At 37.2% G+C, this 23,558-nt stretch overlaps 1 protein-coding gene across 13 annotated transcripts in view; it reads left to right on the forward strand.

Moving 5' to 3' along the window:
• The window catches only part of DMD (dystrophin), a 1,176,091-nt gene that overhangs the window by 1,027,824 nt on the left and 124,709 nt on the right, over positions 1–23,558 (forward strand). For all 13 annotated transcript variants that reach the window (XM_065677219.1, XM_065677222.1, XM_065677220.1 and 10 more), the window contains one exon: positions 15,308–15,386. In XM_065677219.1, the coding sequence (XP_065533291.1) occupies positions 15,308–15,386 (79 nt within the window). The remainder of the gene's footprint in view (positions 1–15,307; positions 15,387–23,558) is intronic.

The following is a 23,558-nucleotide window of genomic DNA, read 5'->3' on the forward strand; positions in this document are numbered from 1 at the left end:
GCTTGTTAGTTAATAATTTCTAAATGACTCAGTGCAGCATGAAATTCCTTTGCATATCTCATACAAATGTATTTACTCATTGCAGCAAATAGTATATTGAACAAACCTGATTTCATTTGCTTTTTACAGATGATCTTATTATTTTTATTTTATATTAATTTGTGAAAAAGCTTACATAAACTTATTTCTGCCTCCAGATTTCTAGCCATCCTGATGTATTGTGGTGGGTTGGCCCTGGCTGGACACAGGTACCCACCAAAGCCTCTCTATCATTTCCCATCCCCAGTTGTCCAGGGGAGAGAAAAGTATAACAAAAGGCTAATGTGTTGAGATAAGTACAAGGAGAGAGCACTCAGCGACTACAGTCATAGGCAAAGCAGACTCAACTTGGGGAAAAAAATTTAATTTAATTTATTACTAATCAAATCAGAGTAGGATTAAGAGAAACAAAACCGAATCTTAAAAACCACCTCCCTCCCACCCCTCCATTCTTCCCAGGCTTAACTTCACTCTCGATTTACTCTACGTGCTCCCCACCAGCAGCAAAGGGGGACAGAAATGGGATTCACAGTAAGTTCATCACGTGTCTCTGCCGCTCCTTCCTCCTCAGGAGAGAACTCCTCACACACTTTCCCTAATGTAGCATGGGGTCGCTCCTACAGGTGACAGTCTTTCATGAACTTCTCCAACATGAGTCCTTCCCACAGGCTGCAGTTCTTCATAAACTGCTCCAGTGTGGGTCTCCCACAGGGCCACAAGTTCTGCCACCAAACATGCTCTGGTGCAGGCTTCCCACAGTGTCATGGCCTCCTTTGAGCATCCCCCTGCTCCAGCATGGGGTCCTCCAGGAGCTTCAGGTAGATATCTGCTCCACCATAGACCTCCATGGGCTGTAGTGGAACAGCTTGGAGCACTTACTCCCTCTCCTTCCTCTCTGACCTGGGTGCCTGCAGTGCTGTTGCTCTTGTGTATTCTCACTCCTCTCTCCAGCTGCAGTTTCTCTTTTCTTTTTCCCCTTCTTAACTATATTATCCCAGAGGTGCTACCACCATCAGTGATGGGCTCGGCCTTGGCCAGCAGTGGGTCCATCTTAGAGCCATCTGGCATTGGCTCTATCAGACATGGGGGAAGCTTTTGGCAGCTTCCCACAGAAACCACCCCTGCAGCACCCCACCACCACCACTACCAAACCTTGCCATACAAACACAATGCATGTTTGTCCCTTGGACAATGGGACTGCTCACCTAATTTTAATGACATCCATTTGATTTTGTGATTAGATAATCCTATCTTACCTAATAGACAAGTGAACATTTCTATTGTTAAATACAGGTAGTGTTGTTTTGGGGTTGGTTTTTTTTACCTTCTGTAATCCCTGAGAATAAATTTCAATCTCAGAAGTGTTAATGAAATTTTATAGAAAAGTATGACATATGATCTTATAACACTAAAGCAAATAGTAGGTTCATCGTGTATTTTACTGAAAGTAGAACCAAGTCCATCCTTATTTCTTAAACTGTACACATGGTTTTAAGATGGCCTTTCACTGATTTTTAAAAGCATGTTATGGAAATAATGAGGACATTTCATAGATATCACTTTTAAGTTTTATGAGTTGTAAGAATGGTTTTTCTTTTTTGTCTTGTGGAATCCTTTCTTGAGCAAGCCCTTCATAATTAAGTCTTTCATAAACAGGTTATTTTTTCAAGAGAATGCTCATTTGTTTCTTTATTTGCCTAACTGAAGGTGACATGTCAACTTGTCACTGTGATAGCAATAGCTTCTAAGTTAGGTATTCAGAAAGGCTTTCTGACTTAATAAATGGAAGTTTTGTAATTGTGAATTAAATTGCCTGCCAGCGTATTATATGGTGCCACTATACAGATACTGTAAATTCGGGTTTTGAGGCTAGCTTTAGACTCTTTGGAAATCTTATCTTTGCTTCTCTCCTATTATTGTTCCTTGATTCACAAACAGTTGCATTGCACTCCATGTCAGCGTTGCTCAGGGTCTCTGTCTTTCTTACGGTCTTAATTCCCCAAGATCACTTCTATTCTTAGAATTTCCCAAGTCTCTGCTCCTAGAAACACATGAGTAATACAGCAAGCCTAAACAGAAATAAATTATTTACTCGGGGGGGGGGGGGGTGGGGAAGAAGAAGAAGGAGTGATGAACTACAGATAGCTGTGAAAACGAGGTGGTAAATTTGAGATTTTTATGGTATTCAATAATAAACAACAGTGCTTTTCAAAATGTGACATTATCTGGAGGTTAAAGGTTATCTTTCATATTTGAAGTTGTGCAGATGACAAATGCATTTTAACAGCTCTTCAAGATATTATTGCTCCAGAGTTTGTTGCATTTGTTTTTAAACTGATACACAGAAAACGTATGTTTAAAGTTTGCACTAATATGAAGTCTGTGAAATGTCAGGAGCCAGTATAGACCAGTTCCATTTTTCCTGGAAACACAAAATATCATAGCTTTAATTCCAGCTTCCTGCAGGCCTGCAGCTTGGAGCTTTGTTCCATTGGGAATGAAAAAACCTCCCTCTGCTCATGGGAGAATGTGACTCTGTGAAGTGGATAGATCTGGGGACTGAAAAAAGCCATTTTCAAAGATTTTAGTTTCATCTGAGATCTTCAGAGGTTCACAGTGGTAAATAGGGTATTCAGTTTTCCAAAGAGAGGGCTTATAAAAGATTAAAAAAGAATTTTGCATGTAACATTACTGGAATTACTTGAATAAAATTTATGGCACTTACCAAGTGCACTATGTGATAGTGCGCTGCTTTTTTTGACACATGAAGTAATGGTTTTCTTCAATGCACGCATATACTGTGATCCTTCATGAGTACAACCCTTAACCTTCACTATATACCATTCCACAGCCTCCATAAACAGGTGGTGGGATTGTTTGTTTGTTTATTTGTTGGGGTTTTTTTTAAAGATAAACACTTATTCTTCTCAAATAGATTAAACTCTGGAAATAATAGAATGTATCTTCCAGTTGAAATTAGAGTTCTGTACCATTGTGGTTTTGTGGTATGGGATATATACATTACTTAGGTTTTGCTTTCATGTCACTTGAAATTAAGTCACAGATTTGAAAGCATAAACTGGAGGATGAGGGCAGCTCCTCTCACAAGTCACATCATACTATTACAGGAGCTTTGCCATTATCTTCAATCAGTGTAGTATCAATCTTATCAGCAATTGTTTCCACTTGAATTTTTGTTTGCCTTGAGTCATTTTATTATCTTTCAGTTTGCTATATGCATGTCTCGTTCAGGGAGTAAAAGAGGCTATTGTGCAAAATCAGGAGCTGTAGTTGTGTAGAAAGAAGTGTCAGACAACAGGGAGCTTTAAGCACTGATCTTATGGATACTCCCAAGCTTGAGCAGCTGCTGGGATTTAAAACATTCTGCAGAATCCATAGAGAATGAGAGGCCATCTTCAAATGGTTCATTGGACAAGAACAACATATAAAAGTTTGTTTAATCCATGGAGTCAGTAATCTCATAAAATGAAGCTTTACTTTTTGTATTGTGTTAGCACTTAATAGAGCAAACATCTTGAAACAGAGTATTATACTCTTGAGATTGCCAGTTGTAAGAATATGGATGAAATAAGCAAATAATGAAACTAATGAAAGTTTCCCTACTGACATCACCTTACTGGTTTTACCCTGTACAGTTAAAAAGGAAACCAAATAGGTGATCTGTTTAGGGAATGTTTGGGAGTAACTGCTGTTGCACTTAGAATCCATTATTATGCATTATTACCCTATCATGTTTCCCAGTAAAGAGCATTTTTGCCTTACCTTCTCCTGTGCTCCCCTATATTCCTCTTCCTCCATGTATTCCTTCTGTCAGTCTTCCCAAGAATCTTCCTCCTTTGCACTAAAACTCACTTAGGAAAATTTAACTTCATAAAAATCATAAATATCTTTAGAGGATTATTCCGAGATGTCTGTCCTAATGTGAGAAGAATTTTCTCAGGAAATACATATTTCTCTTAATTTCTGATCAGTGAATGCTGATTTAGCTGTCTCATTATAGGACTCCTGAGTTAGGACAGATAAATCTCACTTAGTCTCCCCCATATATATTTTGCATGGTATTACATATGGAGCAGCATGCTCGGTCTAAGTAGTTTTTCAGCACTTATTTATAAACATTATTAGATAAAATTGATAGGTTTACTACATATGTATAAAAAATGTATTTTCATTGCATTTGAGGTAGTGACATGGGTTTTGAAGTGTAACTTGAAATTATAAAAGAGAATGAAGATACTTAACAAATGAGAGAGACAAAAAATTAAAATGGTGAAAAAGACGGGACTGAAAATTGAAGTCTCTTGAATATTATTATATCTTGAAAATGATAATCCCGAAGAACTCAGAGGGCAATACAAATGGAAGGGAGCTAAAGGTGAGAAAATACTTCAGAATTGTTATCAGGTAAAAGTAGTTCTGAGTAAAGACAACACTGAATGAAGCCTCTGCTGCTTTTAGAAATAACCTGTATAAAATACAGGTCAGGGCTATGAGCTTCTTATTTGCAGTTGTGAGCAGTTATTCTGAAAACTAATGCTAGTAACGGCACTGGCTATTCACAGATCTGCGGAAAAGGGGCAATAAAAGTAATACGAGAAAAGATCAGTGAAAGTGAGAGAAGGTAACTAGGACTATAAAAGAATAATCTTCATTGGTGATGCTCAACTGATACAGGAAATCATAGGCGTATGTTCTGGGACAGCTATAAAACAAAACATTTCTTGCATGCCATTCTACTTATAGTTCCCTGAGTGCCAAAGATATATTCCCCTTGGCACAAAAACTGTGTATATTAATTGACCTTTCAGAAACAAATGGCATTTTTAGTGCAACATGATTTTGTTTTCTTTAATAGGGAAAAAAGAGGGAAGAAGAAAATTAAAAAACCCAAAACAACAAATTAAAATCTTCTTAAGTGACAGTAGGGCTTAACCTTAGGAAATATTATGAACTTTATGTTTCCATATCTACATTACTCATTAAATAGTACGTATCTTCAGTTTTAGGAATAGTTTGTATTAGACTACATTCCATCCTCTCTCCCCTTCCAATAATATGAATTTCTGGTTTGGGGAATTAGGATTTCCTCTATATTTGGTACAAAAGCACATTGCATAAGAGGTAAAAAACCTGAGGCTTGTGCTCTAAAGAATTCCCTTTCTGTTCTTCCTAAGATTTGTAAAATAAGTTTCTCCTCATTCCCTCTATTTCCTAACAGAATGATTGAAAAGTATGTATCTTCATATATAGGTTGCCTATGATATTTAACATAAATAAAATGGAAAGCACTTGGCAGAATTTTTTCTTATCATTCATCACAGTTTATAATTCACAACCCAAATGTCCTGTGTTTTCAGCACAATTAAATACAATCTATTACACCACAGAAACAGCAGAAATTCCTATATTCATAGTAGGAAAAGAGAAGACTAACTAGCATTTCAGATCTGTGCCTGGTTCCTGATTTTCTGAGACTTCTGTTCCTCAGTTTTAACTGCAATTGCTCACTCAACCCTTTGTTGTAGGTCACCATAACTCATTTCTTCAGGCTCTCTCCAATTGAACCACGTCTCTTGGTTATGGTGCCTAGAGATGATCACAGTATACCACCTAAAAGTCTTATGGATTATGAGTAATCCTGACGGATACTGTTATTAAAAAAAAAAAAAGAAAGAAAAAGAGGAGGAATTTTATGTGCCTTTCAAAGCATATATTCTGCAGGTGCCTTGATCTCAGAAGTAAGATTTTATGTCAGAAGGAGTATGTGACATGCTGACCTCCATACTAGATGGGCTTACTTACTACAGAACACATTCTATCCCTAGTTGCAGGTGCCCAGTTCACATCGACTTTGAAAATGTCAAACTGCATCAAAGTTAGATTCATTTTAAGATCAATAGGCTTCCAGAGGTTCAGGGTAGCATATACATTTTAGTTTCTCTTTTCCCCAGCTTACAATACTGAACTAATAGTACATACTTTCAGCTTTATGCTGAAGGCAAAACAGAAATCACTGAATCTGTCAGTCTGTGTAGTCAAAACCCTAAGTACATTTTATGGGGCTGTACAGAATATACATAAGGAAGAGCTTTAAAGTAGGAATGATGTGGTTAGAAAAGGAGCCAGCTGAGGACTTAGGGGTGAGGATTAAAGAGCAGAGCAGTATGGGTTACATTGTGGTGGGTGTCTGCGATAGGCCACCTTACCAGGAAGAAAAATGGGTTGAGACCCTTTACAGATAACTACAAGTAGCCTCATATTCACAGGCCCAGGCCAAGGTCCCCATAGGGGACCAGCCTTATTATCTGCTGGAAGGCAACATGGCAAGTCATAAGCAATATGTTGTAAGTTCCTGGATAGCACTGATGAAAGTTCTCTGGCATAACTGATAGAGGAGCCAATGAAGACATGCTCTGCTGGACCTCATGCTCACAAGTAAGGAAGGGCTTTTTGGGAAATGAAGGTTGAAGGCAGTCTTGGACTTCAGGAGAGCAGACTTTGGCCTGTTCAAGGATCTGCTTGGAATAAGGATAAGGCCCTCAAAGGAAGAGAGGTCCAAGAAAGTTGGTTGGTACCAAAGGATTGCTCCCTGCAAACTCAAAACTGGTCCATCCTGAAGAACAGGAAGGCAGGCAAAAATGCCAGGAGGCCTGTATGGATCACCATGGTCCTGTAAGGATCTCCTGGCAGAACTCAAACATAAAAAAAGACTATAGAGAAAGTGGAAGTATAGACAAGCAACCTGAAAGGAATATAGAGGCGCTCTCCAAGTGTATGGAGATATGGTTAGGCAAGCCGCAGCCCACTTGGAGTGGAATCCAGTGGGTGTGTCAGTGGGCGTTTATATTTTTGAAGCTAATATAAATTGTGAATTCAAAACTTTTTAATTTGCACAATGCTGTTTTGTGAAAAAAGGAGTTGCTAGTTATCATAATAAAATTATACAAGGAATCTGGCAGAAAAATGGTTTAGATTGATTAAATTATATACAAAAGCAGCATTGAAAGAGAATTAATGTAGCTGGAAAGTCAAGAATTTGAGACCTTTGTTAATAAAATGTTCAAGAATGGGGGACTGCATAGGAATTTCTTTTAAAAGGCTGAGTCCATGCTCAGCTCATACCAGTTTTGTAAAATACTTTATACTGAAAAAAAGTACATGAATGGAAATGAGGAACGTGCAGTGGCGTGAAAGCCAATTCCCTTGCAGATCCCCCACCAGCATGTGTGACAGCTTTTACAGGAGCAGTGGAGATGTCAAATGCTAGGCCACTCTGACAGAGTATCTTTAATTCAAAACAAAACAAGTCATGTTTTCTAAGAGAATTGTTTCCCAAAGATGTTTGTTCCTACGATTTCACAGGGTTTACAACTGATTTATTCCCTCTAAATTTGAATGTTTGTTATTTAAACCATATACGACCTAACTTTCTTTTCTTATGTATAGAGACTCACAAAGCCTGAAGTTTGCTGATTTAGGATTATAAAACAAAAGCCTGAGAATCAATGGCTGGTTATTCACAGTAGACGTATCAAGTCAAGGAGATTGTTCTTTTATTTACAGTTTTCTAAGGCTCTATGCCTAGTGCTTTAAGATGTTTCCTGAATTTTTATTACATTTTACTCTCTTGTTTTACCTGAAGATTAAAAAAAGCAGACAAGGTACAATACATGTATCCTACTAGATTTTAGGATTTTTTTTTTTTTTTCATTTTTACTGAAAGGAGAATTACATGAAGTCACTCAGATTTCAGTCTGCTGAAGTATACAAGCTCGCCATGACCCAGTAATTTTGAATTTAGTTTTTGTAAGAGCTGTAAATGCATAGGAATAACATTTTTGTTTGTTTTTGTTTTTTAACATAGGAAAAAAGCACACATGTTAATTTTTATACTCTCAAAATATTTCAGATTACCAAACTTTTCACCAGGAAAGTAGTTGTCCTTTGCTGTGCTTTGAACTCAGTAAATTTCAAGACTTAAACCTGAAGTTCAGCAGCTGAGAACAATATCAATTGCCTTCTCCCCAGCTGCTCCTCATTAACAGCACAAAGTGGGCTTAGTTAAATCCATCCTTATCTCCTAGTATAAAAGGAATAGTGAGTGGCTGATTTTGGTAGTTATTAGAAGAATAGTACATCAGATCTTGTTTATTGATTTGTAAAGAACAGCCTTGTACTGCTTTGGCAGTCCTGAGTCAGTGAGAGAAAAGAAAGAAGCTTTTCAGCTCTTGGGAGGAGAAATGCTGGGTAACATTAAAGAGGGTCTTGTAGAAGCTAGTTTCCTTTGATATGTAGTCAAATTGCATGTGATTGGAGTCAAGGTCAGGAGGCAGTGGAAATGCTATGAATATGGTGGGGGAATTAAAGGAGTTTTATTTTAATGTTGTGTATATTAATACAGAAAATTGCTCTTTTCATGAGAACAGCCTTTAGCGAAGCAAATTTTGAAAAAGGAGATGGGGTGTCATTTTGTTGCTGCACTGAATATAGCTGTTTAGATGAGAATCTTATTTTCTTTCTTACTGGTTTTCCTCAGAATACAGGTGTGTTCAACCATTCAACAATTGTCTTAACTCTTTATATGTTGTATTTTTTTAACTAGTGATCTTATTTATACTGTCTCATGTTAATAAGTATTAAAACTTGCTACTCGTACACCTTCATATAACTTGCCAGCATTTGGGAGTGCATAATTACATAATTAGTGTCTATATATTATACTGTGTGTGCCCTTAGATGCCCTTACAGAAATTATATTATTTTGACCTCAGAAAAGTTTCTGCTGTTGCTGTGTTTCAAATGAATAGTAATTTGAAGAAGTTAAGCTCAAATGTAAGTGTCTAATTTCCCTGAATGGAATAGGTGATATCTACCTGGCCTCCTTCCTCCTCTGTTAATGATCTTAAAATAGAAAGTGAGGTAATTTGACAAAACAGAACTTAATGAAACCCATTCCTCCTTCCCTATTTTAAGTTGTGTTACTGGTGGATTGAAAGATGTTCTAGTATTTGCTCTTATTTGGTATATTTTATTCGGAATGTGAAAATATTCAGAGAAATCTTGTGAAGAAAAGTTTCTTGTTCTTTTAATGCAATATGAAAAAAAACAACAAAAAAATGAATTCTCTCTTCACATTACGTTGGGATGCTAGCACTTGGCTAGCATGTCAGTAGACCTAGCAATAATGAATTGGGAAGAAGGAAAATTAATTTTTTTTTTCTATTATAATATTAATAAAATCCTATCAAAATAGCACATAACACTATTAAATCTTTTCAATGGCAGCATGATCTGGCTTATAAATATGGGTAGTAGAAACTGTTTTTCATTTCCATGAGTGTCAAAGACAAAAAGATATTTTTTCATAAATAGAGTAAAAGTCAACTTGGAAACTGAAGAGATCTAATGAAGTGTGCAAAGCAAACATAGAAAGAAAAAAAAACCAAAACACCCACTGAAAAATAATCCAGGGTGAGCTCCAAGAGACGTAACATGCAAGCATATGTCATATACTTGTATAGACTTATTTGCTAGCTTCATGTTTTCAAGTAAGTTGACTTTTCAGATAACGTCACTGGTGTCACATGTAGAGTTGGCTTTTCTGTGGGGTGGGGTTTTTGCTTGGGCTTTTCTGTTTGGTTGTGGTTTTTTTAAATGAACACTAACTACATTTCAACAGAATGGGTTTTAATTCATTATTCTGCAGTGTTTCTTCTGAAGCACTTGCATCTCTTCCTAGCCTTTTAGAAGAAAATTGACAGTTACTTTCAATTATGACAATGTGATCGCACTACAAGAGGCTGAGGGATGTTAGCTTAATCTGTTTTTGTTATAAGCTTCTTTATTTCCTTGCTTATCAAATATTTTGAGAAAAAATAAATATTACAAATGTGATGGCAGTTTAAAGTTAGAACAAGGAGAAAATTATTAAATTGTTTTACAAGAAATAGCTTTTGAAATACAGTAATGCTTGCAAGCAGGGAGACATGAGTGTATAACACATTTTTCTAGCTGCTTCACTAGTATGGTAGCAGTTGAATTAAACTACAGAACATCAAAAGTGTTTTGGTTATGGGGTCATTTAGGAAGAACTGTAGCTGTTTGTGCTTTTTGCTCAAGAGTGTGCATCCGCACATTTACCACTAACATTGACCAGGAAAGCCAAATGCAGTTAGAACACTAGGTGTCTTTAAGAAGCACTTCAAGAGACATTATTTGAATGTATCAGGAAGGGAGATGCATAGCATCTAATAGATAAATGACATTTTAGTATGTTTTGTTCTTCATAGAATCATAGCATAGTTAGAGTTGCAAAGGACCTTAAGATTCTCTAGTTCCAACCCCACTTCCATGGGCAGGGACAGCGCACACTAGACCATGTCACTGAAAGACTGGCTTTGAACACTCCCAGGGATGAAGCATTTACCCCTTCTTTGGGCAACCTGTTGCAGTGCCTCACCACCCTCACAGTAAAGAACTTCTTCCTTATATCTAACCTAAACTTCCCCTGTTTAAATGTGTTACCCCTTGTCCTACCACTACAGTCGCTGATGAAGAGTCCCTCTCCAGCATCCTTGTAGTTTGCCTTCAGATACTGGAATCTGGGTGACCAGAGAACTTGGATAAAGAAGTGAATTGACTTGTAATTCAGGTGTGATTCATGAATTAGAATTTGGAACCTATGGAAGTCTCATTCTGAATTGCCTCAATGCTAACAAAGGTGGAGGCATTCACCTGTAACTTTCCCTTTTACCTGATGTTTTTGCATGACATATGTTCACTGGCCATTTATGACCATTTAAAATTCCCAAAAGAGACTTTTTTGAATAAATTCCTCCAGAGTTCATTGAATGTGAATTGTCTTGAGTGTGCTGAGCACATACAGGCATTCAACCAGTCACCTTCACTCATACAGCATTGGAGCTACTCATTTTGTGGAGTACATTTTAGCCCAGTGATCAGAAGTCATCTGCCTGGAGATAAGCTCCCCAGAGGTAGTTTCTTCTACTGAACTTGTTCAATTGAACATCAGAGCTATGAGGAAGACTGAGGCAGGATCTAGGCTGTAGGGAATTCCCTGTATGGAATTTGTACATGGAAGAATTCAAGATTCGTGGATTGAGAAACCTTATTTTTTTAGCTCTTTGCCGTTTGCAGGCACAACTTTAACATGATGGGGTACAGCTCATTCCTGCTTCGCATTCTTCTGAACAGCTCAGTAATTCCAGCACACCTTAATAGTTGGTGTTAGGTTCTCGTTGAGAACATGGTAAAAACTAACAAATAAAAAAACCTTAATTTTCCTTCTTGATCTAGGCCTGATCTTCAGTGTGGACATAAACACAAAAGAATGCTTTAGGTGTATTAAATATGTTCTCCATTAAACCACAAAAAAAAAAAAAAAAAAAAAAATAGTAGTAGACCCAAGCCAAATCCATCCCCTACATCATATAAAGTACTTACAAACTATTCCAAAAAAACTACATGACATAGCTTTGCTTTTGTTAGTGCTGTAATTTGTTTATCTGAATCTGATTATATATTATATATTCAGTTCACATGGGTGCATCCAAATTATGGGAAACAGAACTTGCTTCATCAATTTTTCTGTAAAGGAGAGGAGCTTTTAACTTTTTGGGGTTTTTTTAAACTTGTTAATTTGTTTAGCAGAAGCTTTTTATGTTCCATGTCAATATCACAATTGGTATAGGATTTTTACTATTTCTATATTCAGCTTCAAGTATAATGTTTACTGCGCTATTGTGGCTCTTTCTTTTGTTATGATTGAAAGAAGATAAACGTTACATAAACCAGTGGCTTAAATAATGGAAATGCATCTCTCTTCGAGCGTGTACCCTCAGTAAAGAAAAGCAACAGTCCAATTATCCCAATTACAGGAAATCCTCATGTTTGCTTTTAAGTCAAAATCAGATATAAAAATATCTTGGACATTAAAACCAAACCTTAATTTTCTTGATTCAGATAAAATAGCTGACTTTTTAGAAATCCTAATTGATGTGGTTTATTTTCTTTAGTAACATTACTTGTGGAGAAATCCTGTAGAAAGTTTTAAGTAAAAGATACCCAAATGCAATTCATAGTCCTATTTTGCATATTATGTACTGTATATCTGGGTGGGATGGGGAGATGAATTGAAAGAATGTGAAACCCATGGCTTAAGAACAGAACAGGTTAATAACTAAAGTACAAGATAATACTAATAAGGGAAATAACAAGGAGGGAGGTATAGATATATATAGTATATATACCAGCCTGGCTATTACATACTGAGCATGACGTGCTGTGGTATGGAATACCTCTCTGGCTGGTTTGGTTCAGGTGTCCTGTCTGCTTCCTGCCAGCTTCCTGTGCCCCTCCTCACTGGCAGAGCATGAGAGACTGAAAAGTCTTTCATCAGGGTAAGCATTACTTAGCAACAACTAAAACATCAGTGTGTTATCAGCATTAACCTCAGACTAAAGCCAAAACACAGCACTGCACCAGCTACTAGGAATAAAAATAACTATCCCAGCTCAAACTAGGACAACATCTTAGTCTTGGTAAAATTCATAGAGATTGGCTGTGATAATTTTCCTTGCTCTGCCATTAACAGTGATTTCATCGTTTGGCACCTAAGGTCCTTTCCAATCCTAACCATTTGATGAGTCTATGAATACATCAATAAGTGGCATTTCCTTGCAGCAAAATGGAATAACTTTTTGTGTCCTCAGGTGATATTTCCTGGAGTATACTCAGGATTTACTAATGTATCATTCATCTCTGACTGACAAAATCTGCCTCTAGAGAGGTATTTCATAGCCCACATCCAAGGCTGTTCAGTTTAAAATTTACCCTGAAGTGTACAAGGCCGGTTTTGTTTTTTTTACTGGATGTGTATATATGGCTAAAAATTACAGTTTGATAATTTTGTGCACCTGGATATTTTGAAGGGATTGAAACTTTCAGTTTTAGCATACTTAAAGTTGTGAGGGCTGTGAGCTGGTAGTATTCAGGCATACCAAGAGGTTCCTATACTCTGCTCTTGTCACAAGATGGCTGCTGTCATTTTCCTATCTGAAACACTGCTTTCATCTTTATTTGTAGAGCTCTCATTCTCTTTGGAGATTCTGCATGCCAGGCAGCACTTTTCCATCCTAGTTGGTTTATTGAAAAACTAACTGCTAGAGAAGGAGCCTTATGTTTCTATAGTAACCAATAATGTCCTAACGACAAAATAGGTGTGTTATGGTGTTTATTTCAACAGGATTCCAAAAAGCTTATACAATTCCATTAATTTTTTGCAGTATTGTTTTTTAGTTGCATGTGTTTGGTTTATGCTTAAGATTATCTTCCTAGTCTTCATTGAAAGGCCATTTCTTGATTAAAAGCAGTATAACACTGATTCTTGCTTACATACTGGAGCTAATGAAATTGATGACCAGAAACAGCCCTATCATTGTTTTCTGGGCACTTAGACTTCACTAGCTTATGTCTATGCTATGAATTACGTGTGAACTCAGGCCCAAAGGCAATCCCTAGTGTGAAGTGTTGCTTAACAGAATATCTGTCCATGCAATTCACTCTGGGCTTAAACTGTCCTTTACCTAGGTTTCTTCTGCCCAAGGTTTCAAAAGTTAACCACAGTTCAGCCTCATCCTAGGCTTAGCTTTATCTAGCTAAGCAATCAGCAAGATTAAACAGGAAAAGTAGAGGTTATAGGACCGAGCCTTAAACCTACCAGTAAAAATGTTACTCTGTGAGCATTTCTGGATTCAAGAAAACAGTAGAAGTAAGAACAGAGGCTATATGGTGAAATGCTGGTAGCTGAGCTATGTGGGGATGTGCTGGTCAATGGGGACTACCAAAATATATTACATTGGCCGTGCCTGTGTATAGAAAGCCAGAGGAGAATCACAGAAATGGAGGAAGCTGCAGAAAAGGCATCTGAAAAAGTGGCTTGAGGAAAGAGAGGGGAGGCCTTTTGGTCATAGTGTCAATTTTGAAACTGTAAGCAGAAAAATCATGTCCTGATGTTAAATTTCTGTTTAGTGAAACAAGATTTTGAGGGCTAAAGAATATTTGGCAAAGAAAGACAGCCATGTTAAAGAGCTAGTTAATTTTATCATTATGTTTCCCTTCTAACTGAACCATGCCCCGTTATTACACAATTGCTCCTTCCTACCATCAACCAAAAAAAATCTTTTCGAAATGTAGATTGCTTTTTACTTAAATTATTTTTTTTTTTTTTACTTTACCTATTTATTTCCTTGTTATATACCTCACAATTAGGATGATAAAAACAGATCACTTTTACCTTCTTCTTTGGCAGAGTTGACACAACACGTTTCCTTACAGACATTATTTACATTAAGTGAATGCTTCTTATCAGTTATTTTACTTAAAACATTTCTAAAATATTCTATCATTACTTTCAAATGTTTTGCCTTGCTTTATGTGATCCTATTCTTAGGTCAACTTGATTATGGCATCCTTTTAGCATATAGGTTATAAAGCTGCTAGTAGATGTAATTTGTACACTATTGAACCTTAGAGCAACCACCCCCTCTTGGCTGCTTGCTTGGTACTTTACTGGGATTTTCAAGGGTAAAAATAAAACTAACCTTACAACTAGCATCTATGTTTTCATGCAGTACAGCAGCCCAACAAAACATTAGGAACATGTTCTTTAAAAGACTCTTCAAAGAAAAGGGCCAAGGGGCTAGGATATGACTGATTAAAAGAACAGAGAAATGTTTGTACCAGATGCTCTTTGGTTACCTTCATTTCTGCACTCAGCTAAAATATGGTTATCATGTACACATTAAAAGAGATTACTTTTCACATGCTGATTTATAATACTGTACTCTCAAAAAGTACTTTTGAGGTAGTGCTGTAAAGGTATTAATGTAGAGGAATGTTTCTGATTTCAGTACTCGCAAGCAACAGTCATATTCTCTTGAAGTCAGGCCAATTTGCTCTGCTTTTATTTGCCAGCCTTTCCATTTTCAACTTGTTCTTGCACCATTTAAAATTTGGGGGGAGAACACCAAAAACCAATCCCAAAATTTTTTTATCTCTTTTCCTTTGGATAAGACATTAAATCTCAGTTAAGCCCTGAGGGATAATGATTGTTGCAGGAGCCTGCTTAATTTTAAACAGAATGTTTTCTAATGGGAAAAGCATCTGACTAGAACTGCTACTTTTTACTTGTTTAGAAAAGAGTTTTTTATTTTCCTCCTCTCAACAGGTGGCCATTGATGAGCGCATCAGGCAACTGCATGAAGCTCACAGGGATTTTGGCCCTACTTCTCAGCATTTTCTTACCAGTAAGTAATTTCCCATTTTTCTTGCTCAGCTTGCATATGCAGTTAATTGATATTTTTGCAGCCATGTGCTAGTTATTGTTGCTATGAGTTTCTATTTTAGACTGTGTTATAACATTTTTCTAGGGGGGTGGTTTCATTACTGGGAGCAGAAGATTGTTAAATAAGTTTGTATAGTCCAGGGTAAAAAGAAAATATCTGCCAGTATCAAGTCTGGTTTTCCATACGTCTGTCAGTACAAGCCTGGTCTTCATTGTTTGAACTAGTGAATTAAATATTAAAAATTGTAAGAGTTTCTGATGATTGTAACCCACAAAGGATTTTTTTTTTTGTTACTAAATAAATAAATTTGGTTTATATGTTCAAAGAAATATTCAGCTCCAAAAAGCAGCAAAATAAGACCTGCAAGAAAAATATTCTGCAGAATTTGTTCACTTAGAGCAATGAGAGGATCAAAACCATCATGGGAAGGTTGGAAAAAGGATGGCAATTCAATAAACTTTTTACAACTCTGCAGAAGATATAATTCCCATTAATATTCCCACTCCACCTCCACATGCACTCTTGTATCAAGCATGTTTTGAAGTGCACTGAAAGACAACTTGAAATACTATCAGAGCTCCAAGGCAGTGACTAAAGTGAAGCTTCTTAGAGGCCATTTCTTTCTTATTGTACTTCAATTAAGGAAAGTAAACAGTAAAGCTTTATTTAAAAGATTATATCAGCAGAAGAGAACACAGTCACAAGATAAGTCTCCTATATGCAAAGCGACAAGCTATCCAGACATCAGAAATAGATGTTGCTATTATTGCACAGCTACGTTCACAGTGGGGTAAAGGACAAACTTTTCTTCAGCTGATACTGCACTGAAATTTTAATTAGTTCACCATTTTTTTACTGAAAATCTCAATGGAAAACTGAAAATTCTCAGTAGGGTGAACTATAAATTCAAAACTAGAGTTGATGTTGTGCCATATAAGCATAATGCAGGCTCACAAGGATTCAACTCTGCATCTTACTTTATCAAAATATAATCCTGTGAAGAAATAAGCCCTATTTTTGTAATTTCTACTACTTTTTCAAAATATCTTTTAATTAACTCTTGATCACTGGGAATAGTTTTTAAGCTCAAGATACATAACTATAAATCAGACTTCTCAAGATTGAACATGCGAGAGTTGTCATGAGTATTTGGTATGAATGCAATATGTAAGCCGGCGCCTATTTTTCTTATGACACACAATGTATTTCTGGTGAAAGAATAAATCTGAAGGGTAAGCTAAGCAATCCTATATTGCAGTCTGGAAGAGACTGGAGTGACCTGTTGCATTATCACATTGAACAACACATCACTGTTCTCTGTGCCGGTGCTGAGTGCAGCTAGGAAATGTGGGACAGTTATGCTCTAGACCCATTCTGCCTTACTGCTGGTAAATGAGATCAATCTAAAAGCTGCTCAGTGTGCCCACCCACTATTAGTGAGACACTTGAGACAACATGTTATTCTTCTTCGTGTTAACCAGAGCCAGCAAAGAGTCATTCTAGATACTTCTCACTACTTGAGGACTGCTTTAAGAAAAGGAGCCAGGTGAAAATGTGCTTTGGAAATAGCCAAATAATTGAGGGAAAAAATGGACGTATGTGGGGTTTTGTTTGTTCTCTCTTTCTTAGATACATGTGCATGTACATATTCTTACATGTGCAAGCAAATGTTAGTTATTTGAAAATATCCACAGAATCCTTCCCAAGTATGCAGTCACTGAAAATTGCTAGTGCATCTATTAGTCCCATTTCACATATGCATCAAATTCCAAAAGTGTGTACTATTAATACAGCTGAGGAAAATATCACTGTTTTACATACTTTTCATTACTATCTCTGCTGCATCTCTCCTGTGATGGAAGCACATCTGTTGGAGAGGTAGCAGTGCAGGAGACAGAGAGTGCCAGAGTCTTTGTCATTGAGCACTAGTCTTGTTTCTATATCTATACTTTCGGGGATGAACAAATCAACCATAAGGGTTGCCAAACAGAACTGGGCAGGTCAAATGATGGTGATTTTAATGGCTTGTGTAAGTGATCTTCCAGTGGACGGCAAACACAGCCCAGGCTGGATCAATCTGGCTGGGGCAACAATAGCATGAAGATGAATCATAATAATTCTGCTCTTTTATAAATTCAACTCAGAGACCATTTTTAGCTAAGGAGCTGAGACATAAGATCAGTGCAAACTGTAATAAGTAAGGAACATAATTTATTGACTGTTATTGACTGTTTCATAACTAATTTATTTGCAAGTAATAATCAGTTCATCCTCTCAAACTCAGAATCAACTTCCCCTCTGCCATACGTGCTTGCTCACCTTAAGGTGTGAGTGATGATCTTCAGCTCTCAACTGTGTTTATATACTTATATGAAAAATTGTCCTTTTAAAGTCAATTTACCTCTAAGTACTTCTGCAAAAAAGGTCGTACTGCAGTCAAGTTCACATAAAATCAGTGACTGAATTACGTTTCTCTCCTATCTGGAGGAAATAAATATGAGCTACTAACCTGTGGTGATGCTTTTTATGTGTTTGTTATTATTTTATATATAGAAATTATGGCATCATCTTTCTGTTTCTGCTTGGTTGGAACTAAAACTGCATAGGGCTGTTGAGAACCTAGCACAAAAGTAATGAGTGATACAGGGACTTCATGTTTGTCATGCTCTGTGCAGGCAAAGAATCAAGTGGTAGTCCCTGTTCCTAAGCACTTGCGCTCTGTTTTAAAAGCTATTCTTATAGCTGTTCCTGATAGAAGTGGGAAGAAAGATGTGAACAGGAGAGATAAGGAGTGAAAAACAGGGATCTTCTGATCACTTCTTCATGCTTCCCCAAACTCATTTAATTCCGCCAGTCGCCACAGAGTCCCAGGTCTTCCTCAGTTTATTCCTTTATTCCTAGTTCATTATCTAAGGACAGAGGCTCACAGAATTCAGAACAATAGTTGTTAAGGTATAGCTGATAAATGTTTTACGTGTGTAAAACATTATATCCACAGAATTACTTTGTTAGGTTTGAAGGTTTTGTGTCTAATTAGAATGATCTAAATTGGGGTGTAGAAAATAAAAAAAGAGAAATTAGTAAATTTTTAGCAAAGTAATTAAAAAATCTGGGATCCTTTCATGGATGATGGTACTTAATTTGAAATTATATACAGTAACTGAAGTGTGGAAAAGGGTACCTGCAAATTTCAAGCATAATGCCAGCTCCAGTTTTCAGTGACTCTTCTGGAATAATTTTACTTTTTTGAGTTCTCCTTTATTTTCCTCCTTGATGCTGTCTCTTACGAAGTATGGCATTCATTGCCTCTTCCTGGAGGACCCACCTATATTTATCACAACTATTACCTTTTTCTTTTTTTTTTTGAGATGCGATAAATGAGAGGTAGGATTGATGTCAGATTAGTTTTAATATAATCTGCTTTGCTAGCCAGGCTCCCATCAGTCCTATTTTTAATGGAATAGCTCATTCACGTGCATTACTTGTGATAGCTGAAAAATAGAAGGTATTACATCTTCTAGAAGCATAAGCAAACCTTGTAATTTACTGTCCAGCTCCAGCACGAGGCATCTGATAGTATGTATAGCATGTCAATAAAGTGACTGCATGAAATAGTGCTCAGGTATAATTGGCAATTACTTACAAATGTGACACAGGGAGACCCCAGGCACAGCTTGTGCTTTCCAATCTCAGAGAACATAGACTTTCATCAGGTGAAGAACCTGAAAATAGCAGAAAAGAAAGAACATTTACGTTTGCAAGCCTAAAAGGCTGGTTTACATCCAGCTAACACTGTGTGATTTGTATTTTCCAGGCTACAAGCTCAGCTACATGGGTACATCAGTATCAGACTGTTACATCTGCATACCTAAATATGTGTTTGGAATTATACTTTAACTGGAGATACCTAATTATGTGTTTAAGTTTTGGACTTCCAAGCAGGAATTTCTTCACTGAGAGGGTAGTCATGTATCGGAACAGGCTTCCCAGGGAAGTGGTGGAATCACTGTCCCTCGAAGTGTTCACAAACCATGTAGATGAGGCCCTCAGTGATATATGGTTTAGTGGTGGTCTTGGCAGTCCTGGGGTAACGGTTGGACTTAATCTTAAAGGTTTTTTCCAATCTATTTGATTCTGTGATTTTATGATTCTATGACTTCAACATGAAATGAGGCAGCCATAGCAGCTTCCATTCAGAAACAGGAAGGTTATGAACACTGGAGCCAGCAGTGTGTATTGCAGTCTAGTGATCAGAGTACATCTGCTGTATTTTATGTGGACAATTGCTGCTTGAAAATAAAAAATATGGTCTCCTGAGTGGGCTAGGTAACCTAGGTCTCTCCTTCAGATAAGCTCAGACCTGTTAAGGTTCAGATCTGTTTTCTTAATTCTTTCTGTGCCTTTGGGTTTTCCACCAGTTATTTAGGCCACCATCCTGAATAAGGGGGGATGTGGGTTTGACTTCTTTCAAGCTGAGAAAGAAGTCAAATACTTGCATCTCACACCTTTTGGGAAAGTGCTTAGATTATTATGCAAAACAAAGATTAGTGAAGCTATTTCTTACATACACAGATGTCCTGGGTTCAGCAGTAGCAGTCATTTTTTCTCCTCCTTGGTAGCTGCTGCAGCGCTGTGTTTTTGCCTTTCGACCTGGGAACGTTGCTGACAGCACCGATGTTTTCAGTTGCTGCTCAAATGTTTGGTCTGACCAAGGACTTTCTGAGCCTCATGCTCTGCCAGAGAGGAGGGAAAGCCGGGAGGAAGCAGGGACAGGACACCTGACCCAAACTAACCAAAGTGTTCCATACCACAGCACGTCATGCCCAGGATGTAACTGAGAGTTACGTGGAAGGGCTAGTTCACTGCAGGGTTGGACTAGGTATCGGTCAGTGCTCGGTCAGGCGGGGTGGGGGGGCAAGTTATCGGTCAGCGGGTGATGAGGTGTTCTATTCTCTTCCCTTCTTATTTCCTTTATCATTATTATTATTGGTGGTAGCAGCAGTGATTTGTGTTATACCTTAGTTACTGGACTGTTCTTATCTCAATCCATGGGAGTTGCATTCTTTTGATTCTCCTCCTTAGGGTGCATTAGAAAGGGAGTGGTTAGTAGGTCAAGAGAGGTTCTCCTCCCCCTCTACTCAGCCTTGGTGAGGCCGCATCTGGAATATTGCGTCCAGTTCTGGGCCCCTCTGTTCAAGAAGGACAGGGAATTGCTTGAAGGAGTCCAGCGCAGAGCCACAAAGATGATTAAGGGAGTGGAACATCTCCCTTATGAGGAGAGGCTGAGGGAGCTGGGTCTCTTTAGCTTGGAGAAGAGGAGACTGAGGGGTGACCTCATCAATGTTTACAAATATGTGAAGGGTAGGTGTCAGGATGATGGAGCTAGGCTTTTTTCAGTGATATCCAGTGATAGGACAAGGGGCAATGGGTGTAAACTGGAGCATAGGAAGTTCCACGTTAACATCAGGAAGAACTTCTTTACTGTAAGAGTGACAGAGCACTGGAACAGGTTGCCCAGGGGGGTTGTGGAGTCTCCTACACTGGAGATATTCAAGGCCCGCCTGGACAAGTTCCTGTGTGATGTACTGTAGGTTACCCTGCTCTTGCAGGGGGGTTGGACTAGATGATCTTTTGAGGTCCCTTCCAACCCTTGGGATTCTGTGATTCTGTGATCCCTCCCGGAGCAGGGGGAGGCCAAGAAGTGGGGGGAGAGGGGGAGGAGAGAAGAGAGAGACTGTGTGGCTGACTATTTAAACCATGACAGCAGGCATCTTTAAAAGGGCAAGTCCTGTTAATTAAGACATCTGGCTCTAAAAATGACAGGGCTCTAGAGCTCTTAAGACACTTTACCCATCCACCTGATAGATTTATTTTCCAGTGCTAACAGCTATATTTTTTTCTCTTATTTCTCACTGCATACATTATACTATCTTCCAGATATCACTTCTGACATGCAGACATTGAAGACCATGTCCATTCATCCATGTCTTCAGATATATAATTTAATATTTTTAGCTATCACATTTAATGTTTTGAATAGAAAATACTACCAGGCAGTAAGATAAAGATAGAGTAAAAGTGGCTACAAAAGAATTGGCCTAATTCTGGGAACTGTCTGAAGGAAAAGGGATTTTATATTGCATTTAAGTATGGCCATATTAGCTAGAAAAGCCCGATTGCTAGAAAACTTCCCTCCCCCCCATTTTTATAGTATTAATGCAAAATTGTGCTTCTGAAAAAGGAAAAAAAAGAAAACTAATTAAGTACCAACAAAAAATGTTCACTTCATGGGTCTTGTCACTGCTGTTATCATGGTGAATTTGTAGTAGCACTGGGCACCAATTCAACCTCAAGGTTTGTGTGATGGGTAAATTGCATTTAAAGTCTTCAGTCCATTTACTTTCAGTCCTTGTTAGATTATTATGACTATACCTACGGCTTTCAGTAGTGCTTGCCTTTGTCTGACTGCTAAAGTCTTTTAAGAGAAATATAACATCAGCATATTTTGTGAGAATCTCTATACTTCTGGAATAAAATTAGTAGAATTAATTTTACAGTAAAAATATGTAATCAGGTCATATGATCACCAGTCCTAGTCTTGTGGGCTTTAATTTTTCCATTATATTTTCTTCTTGGGAAAACCACATAGAATATCTCTTTAAAACTTAATAATATATTTGATTAATAATAAAATAGGATTTATGGATTTCCAGCTGTTATTCCTATGTTTTCCCCTTCCCTGCACTTTTGGGCTAAGTGACCCTTTCCAATATAATACATTGAGATGCAAATTTCTGAACACCTTCTGAACGAAATGATAAAATCAGTTTTCAAATTATGATGTTCTCCCCTTCTCTTTTCCTGGAAGCAAACAATTTTTCCTTGTAATTAATATCTTGTATTTGTGAAGGCTTCCAATGAAAAATACCTTAAAATGGTAGTTAAAAATAATTCATTCTCTCTTCTGTTCTTGTTTTAATTTGTCATCAATTTAAAACCACAGTCTAGTATTTATTTTAAAGCAGATTTTTTTTTTTTTTTTTTTATTTTTTTGAGGGAGTTGTCAGGAAAATTGCTGTTTTCATTATTTTTCCTGTAGCAGCCTAATTAATTTCTGGATTCTTTCCTTGGTTGGTCGACAGTCCTATATTCTGCAATGCTAAAAAATTTGCAGGCAGGCAAATATTATTTTTTACTCTGGATAAGACTCAAATATGAATTATTGCTTATTATAATTTTGTCCAGCATCTGAATTGATATGTTGCTAAGACAAAATCTTCCCCCCAATATTTTATAATCTTTTTAGAGTAACATTGGATCTGTGATGCCTAAATGAAAACTATTTCATGTTTTACATTGCCAAGTTTAATTCTATTTAACCATGCACCCATATTGTCATGGGATGTACATCATGTTTAGTCTTTCCTCCTCAAACACCATGACTGCAGTACAATAGGCATATATACATATATATATATATAAGATTTTGTCTGTTATGTTTTGCTCTGAATATTTACCAAAGATATATTTTTCTATTTACCTAATTCCATTTGCATAAAAATTACCAATTTGATTAGGTAATTTTATGACCTTATTTGATGAGCCAGTTTTACAGGTTTTAATTTAAGAGCACAGGAGCAGAACAGAAGTAGCAGTATAAAGTACCTGTAATTTAGGATATGTGGATCAATACAGACTATACTACTTTACTGTATTTTGTGCAGTATTTCTGTATTAAACAGGTAGATGCTTGTATTTTTGCCATTTTATATTTACATTTGTGACATTTAAGAAAATGAGCAGTAGATGGATTTTATATTTTGCTTTATAAGTGGCATTTGGAAAGTTCTGGAAACTCTGTTCATAATTAAAGGTATGCTTTGTTTAGGTTGTATCATGTAATGTGGACCCTAGGCTGCAGGTGAGAAATCTTAAATTGGCTGTAAAATTTCCAGCAGGAAATAGAGAGCCTCTTTTATAACTTGTGATATGCGAGTTATTGTAATTGGCCCTGACCACATGATAAGCTTTTTCATAACTAATAATCCCTTCTTCAAATTGGTTAGAAGTGCTTTGAAAATGGTATAGTCAGAGACTGTATGTGTGCTGTAGCAGTAGACGGTGCTGCTAGTG

Source organism: Lathamus discolor, chromosome 4 (assembly GCF_037157495.1).
Source record: "Lathamus discolor isolate bLatDis1 chromosome 4, bLatDis1.hap1, whole genome shotgun sequence".
In the NCBI taxonomy this organism is placed as follows: Eukaryota; Metazoa; Chordata; class Aves; order Psittaciformes; family Psittacidae; genus Lathamus; species Lathamus discolor.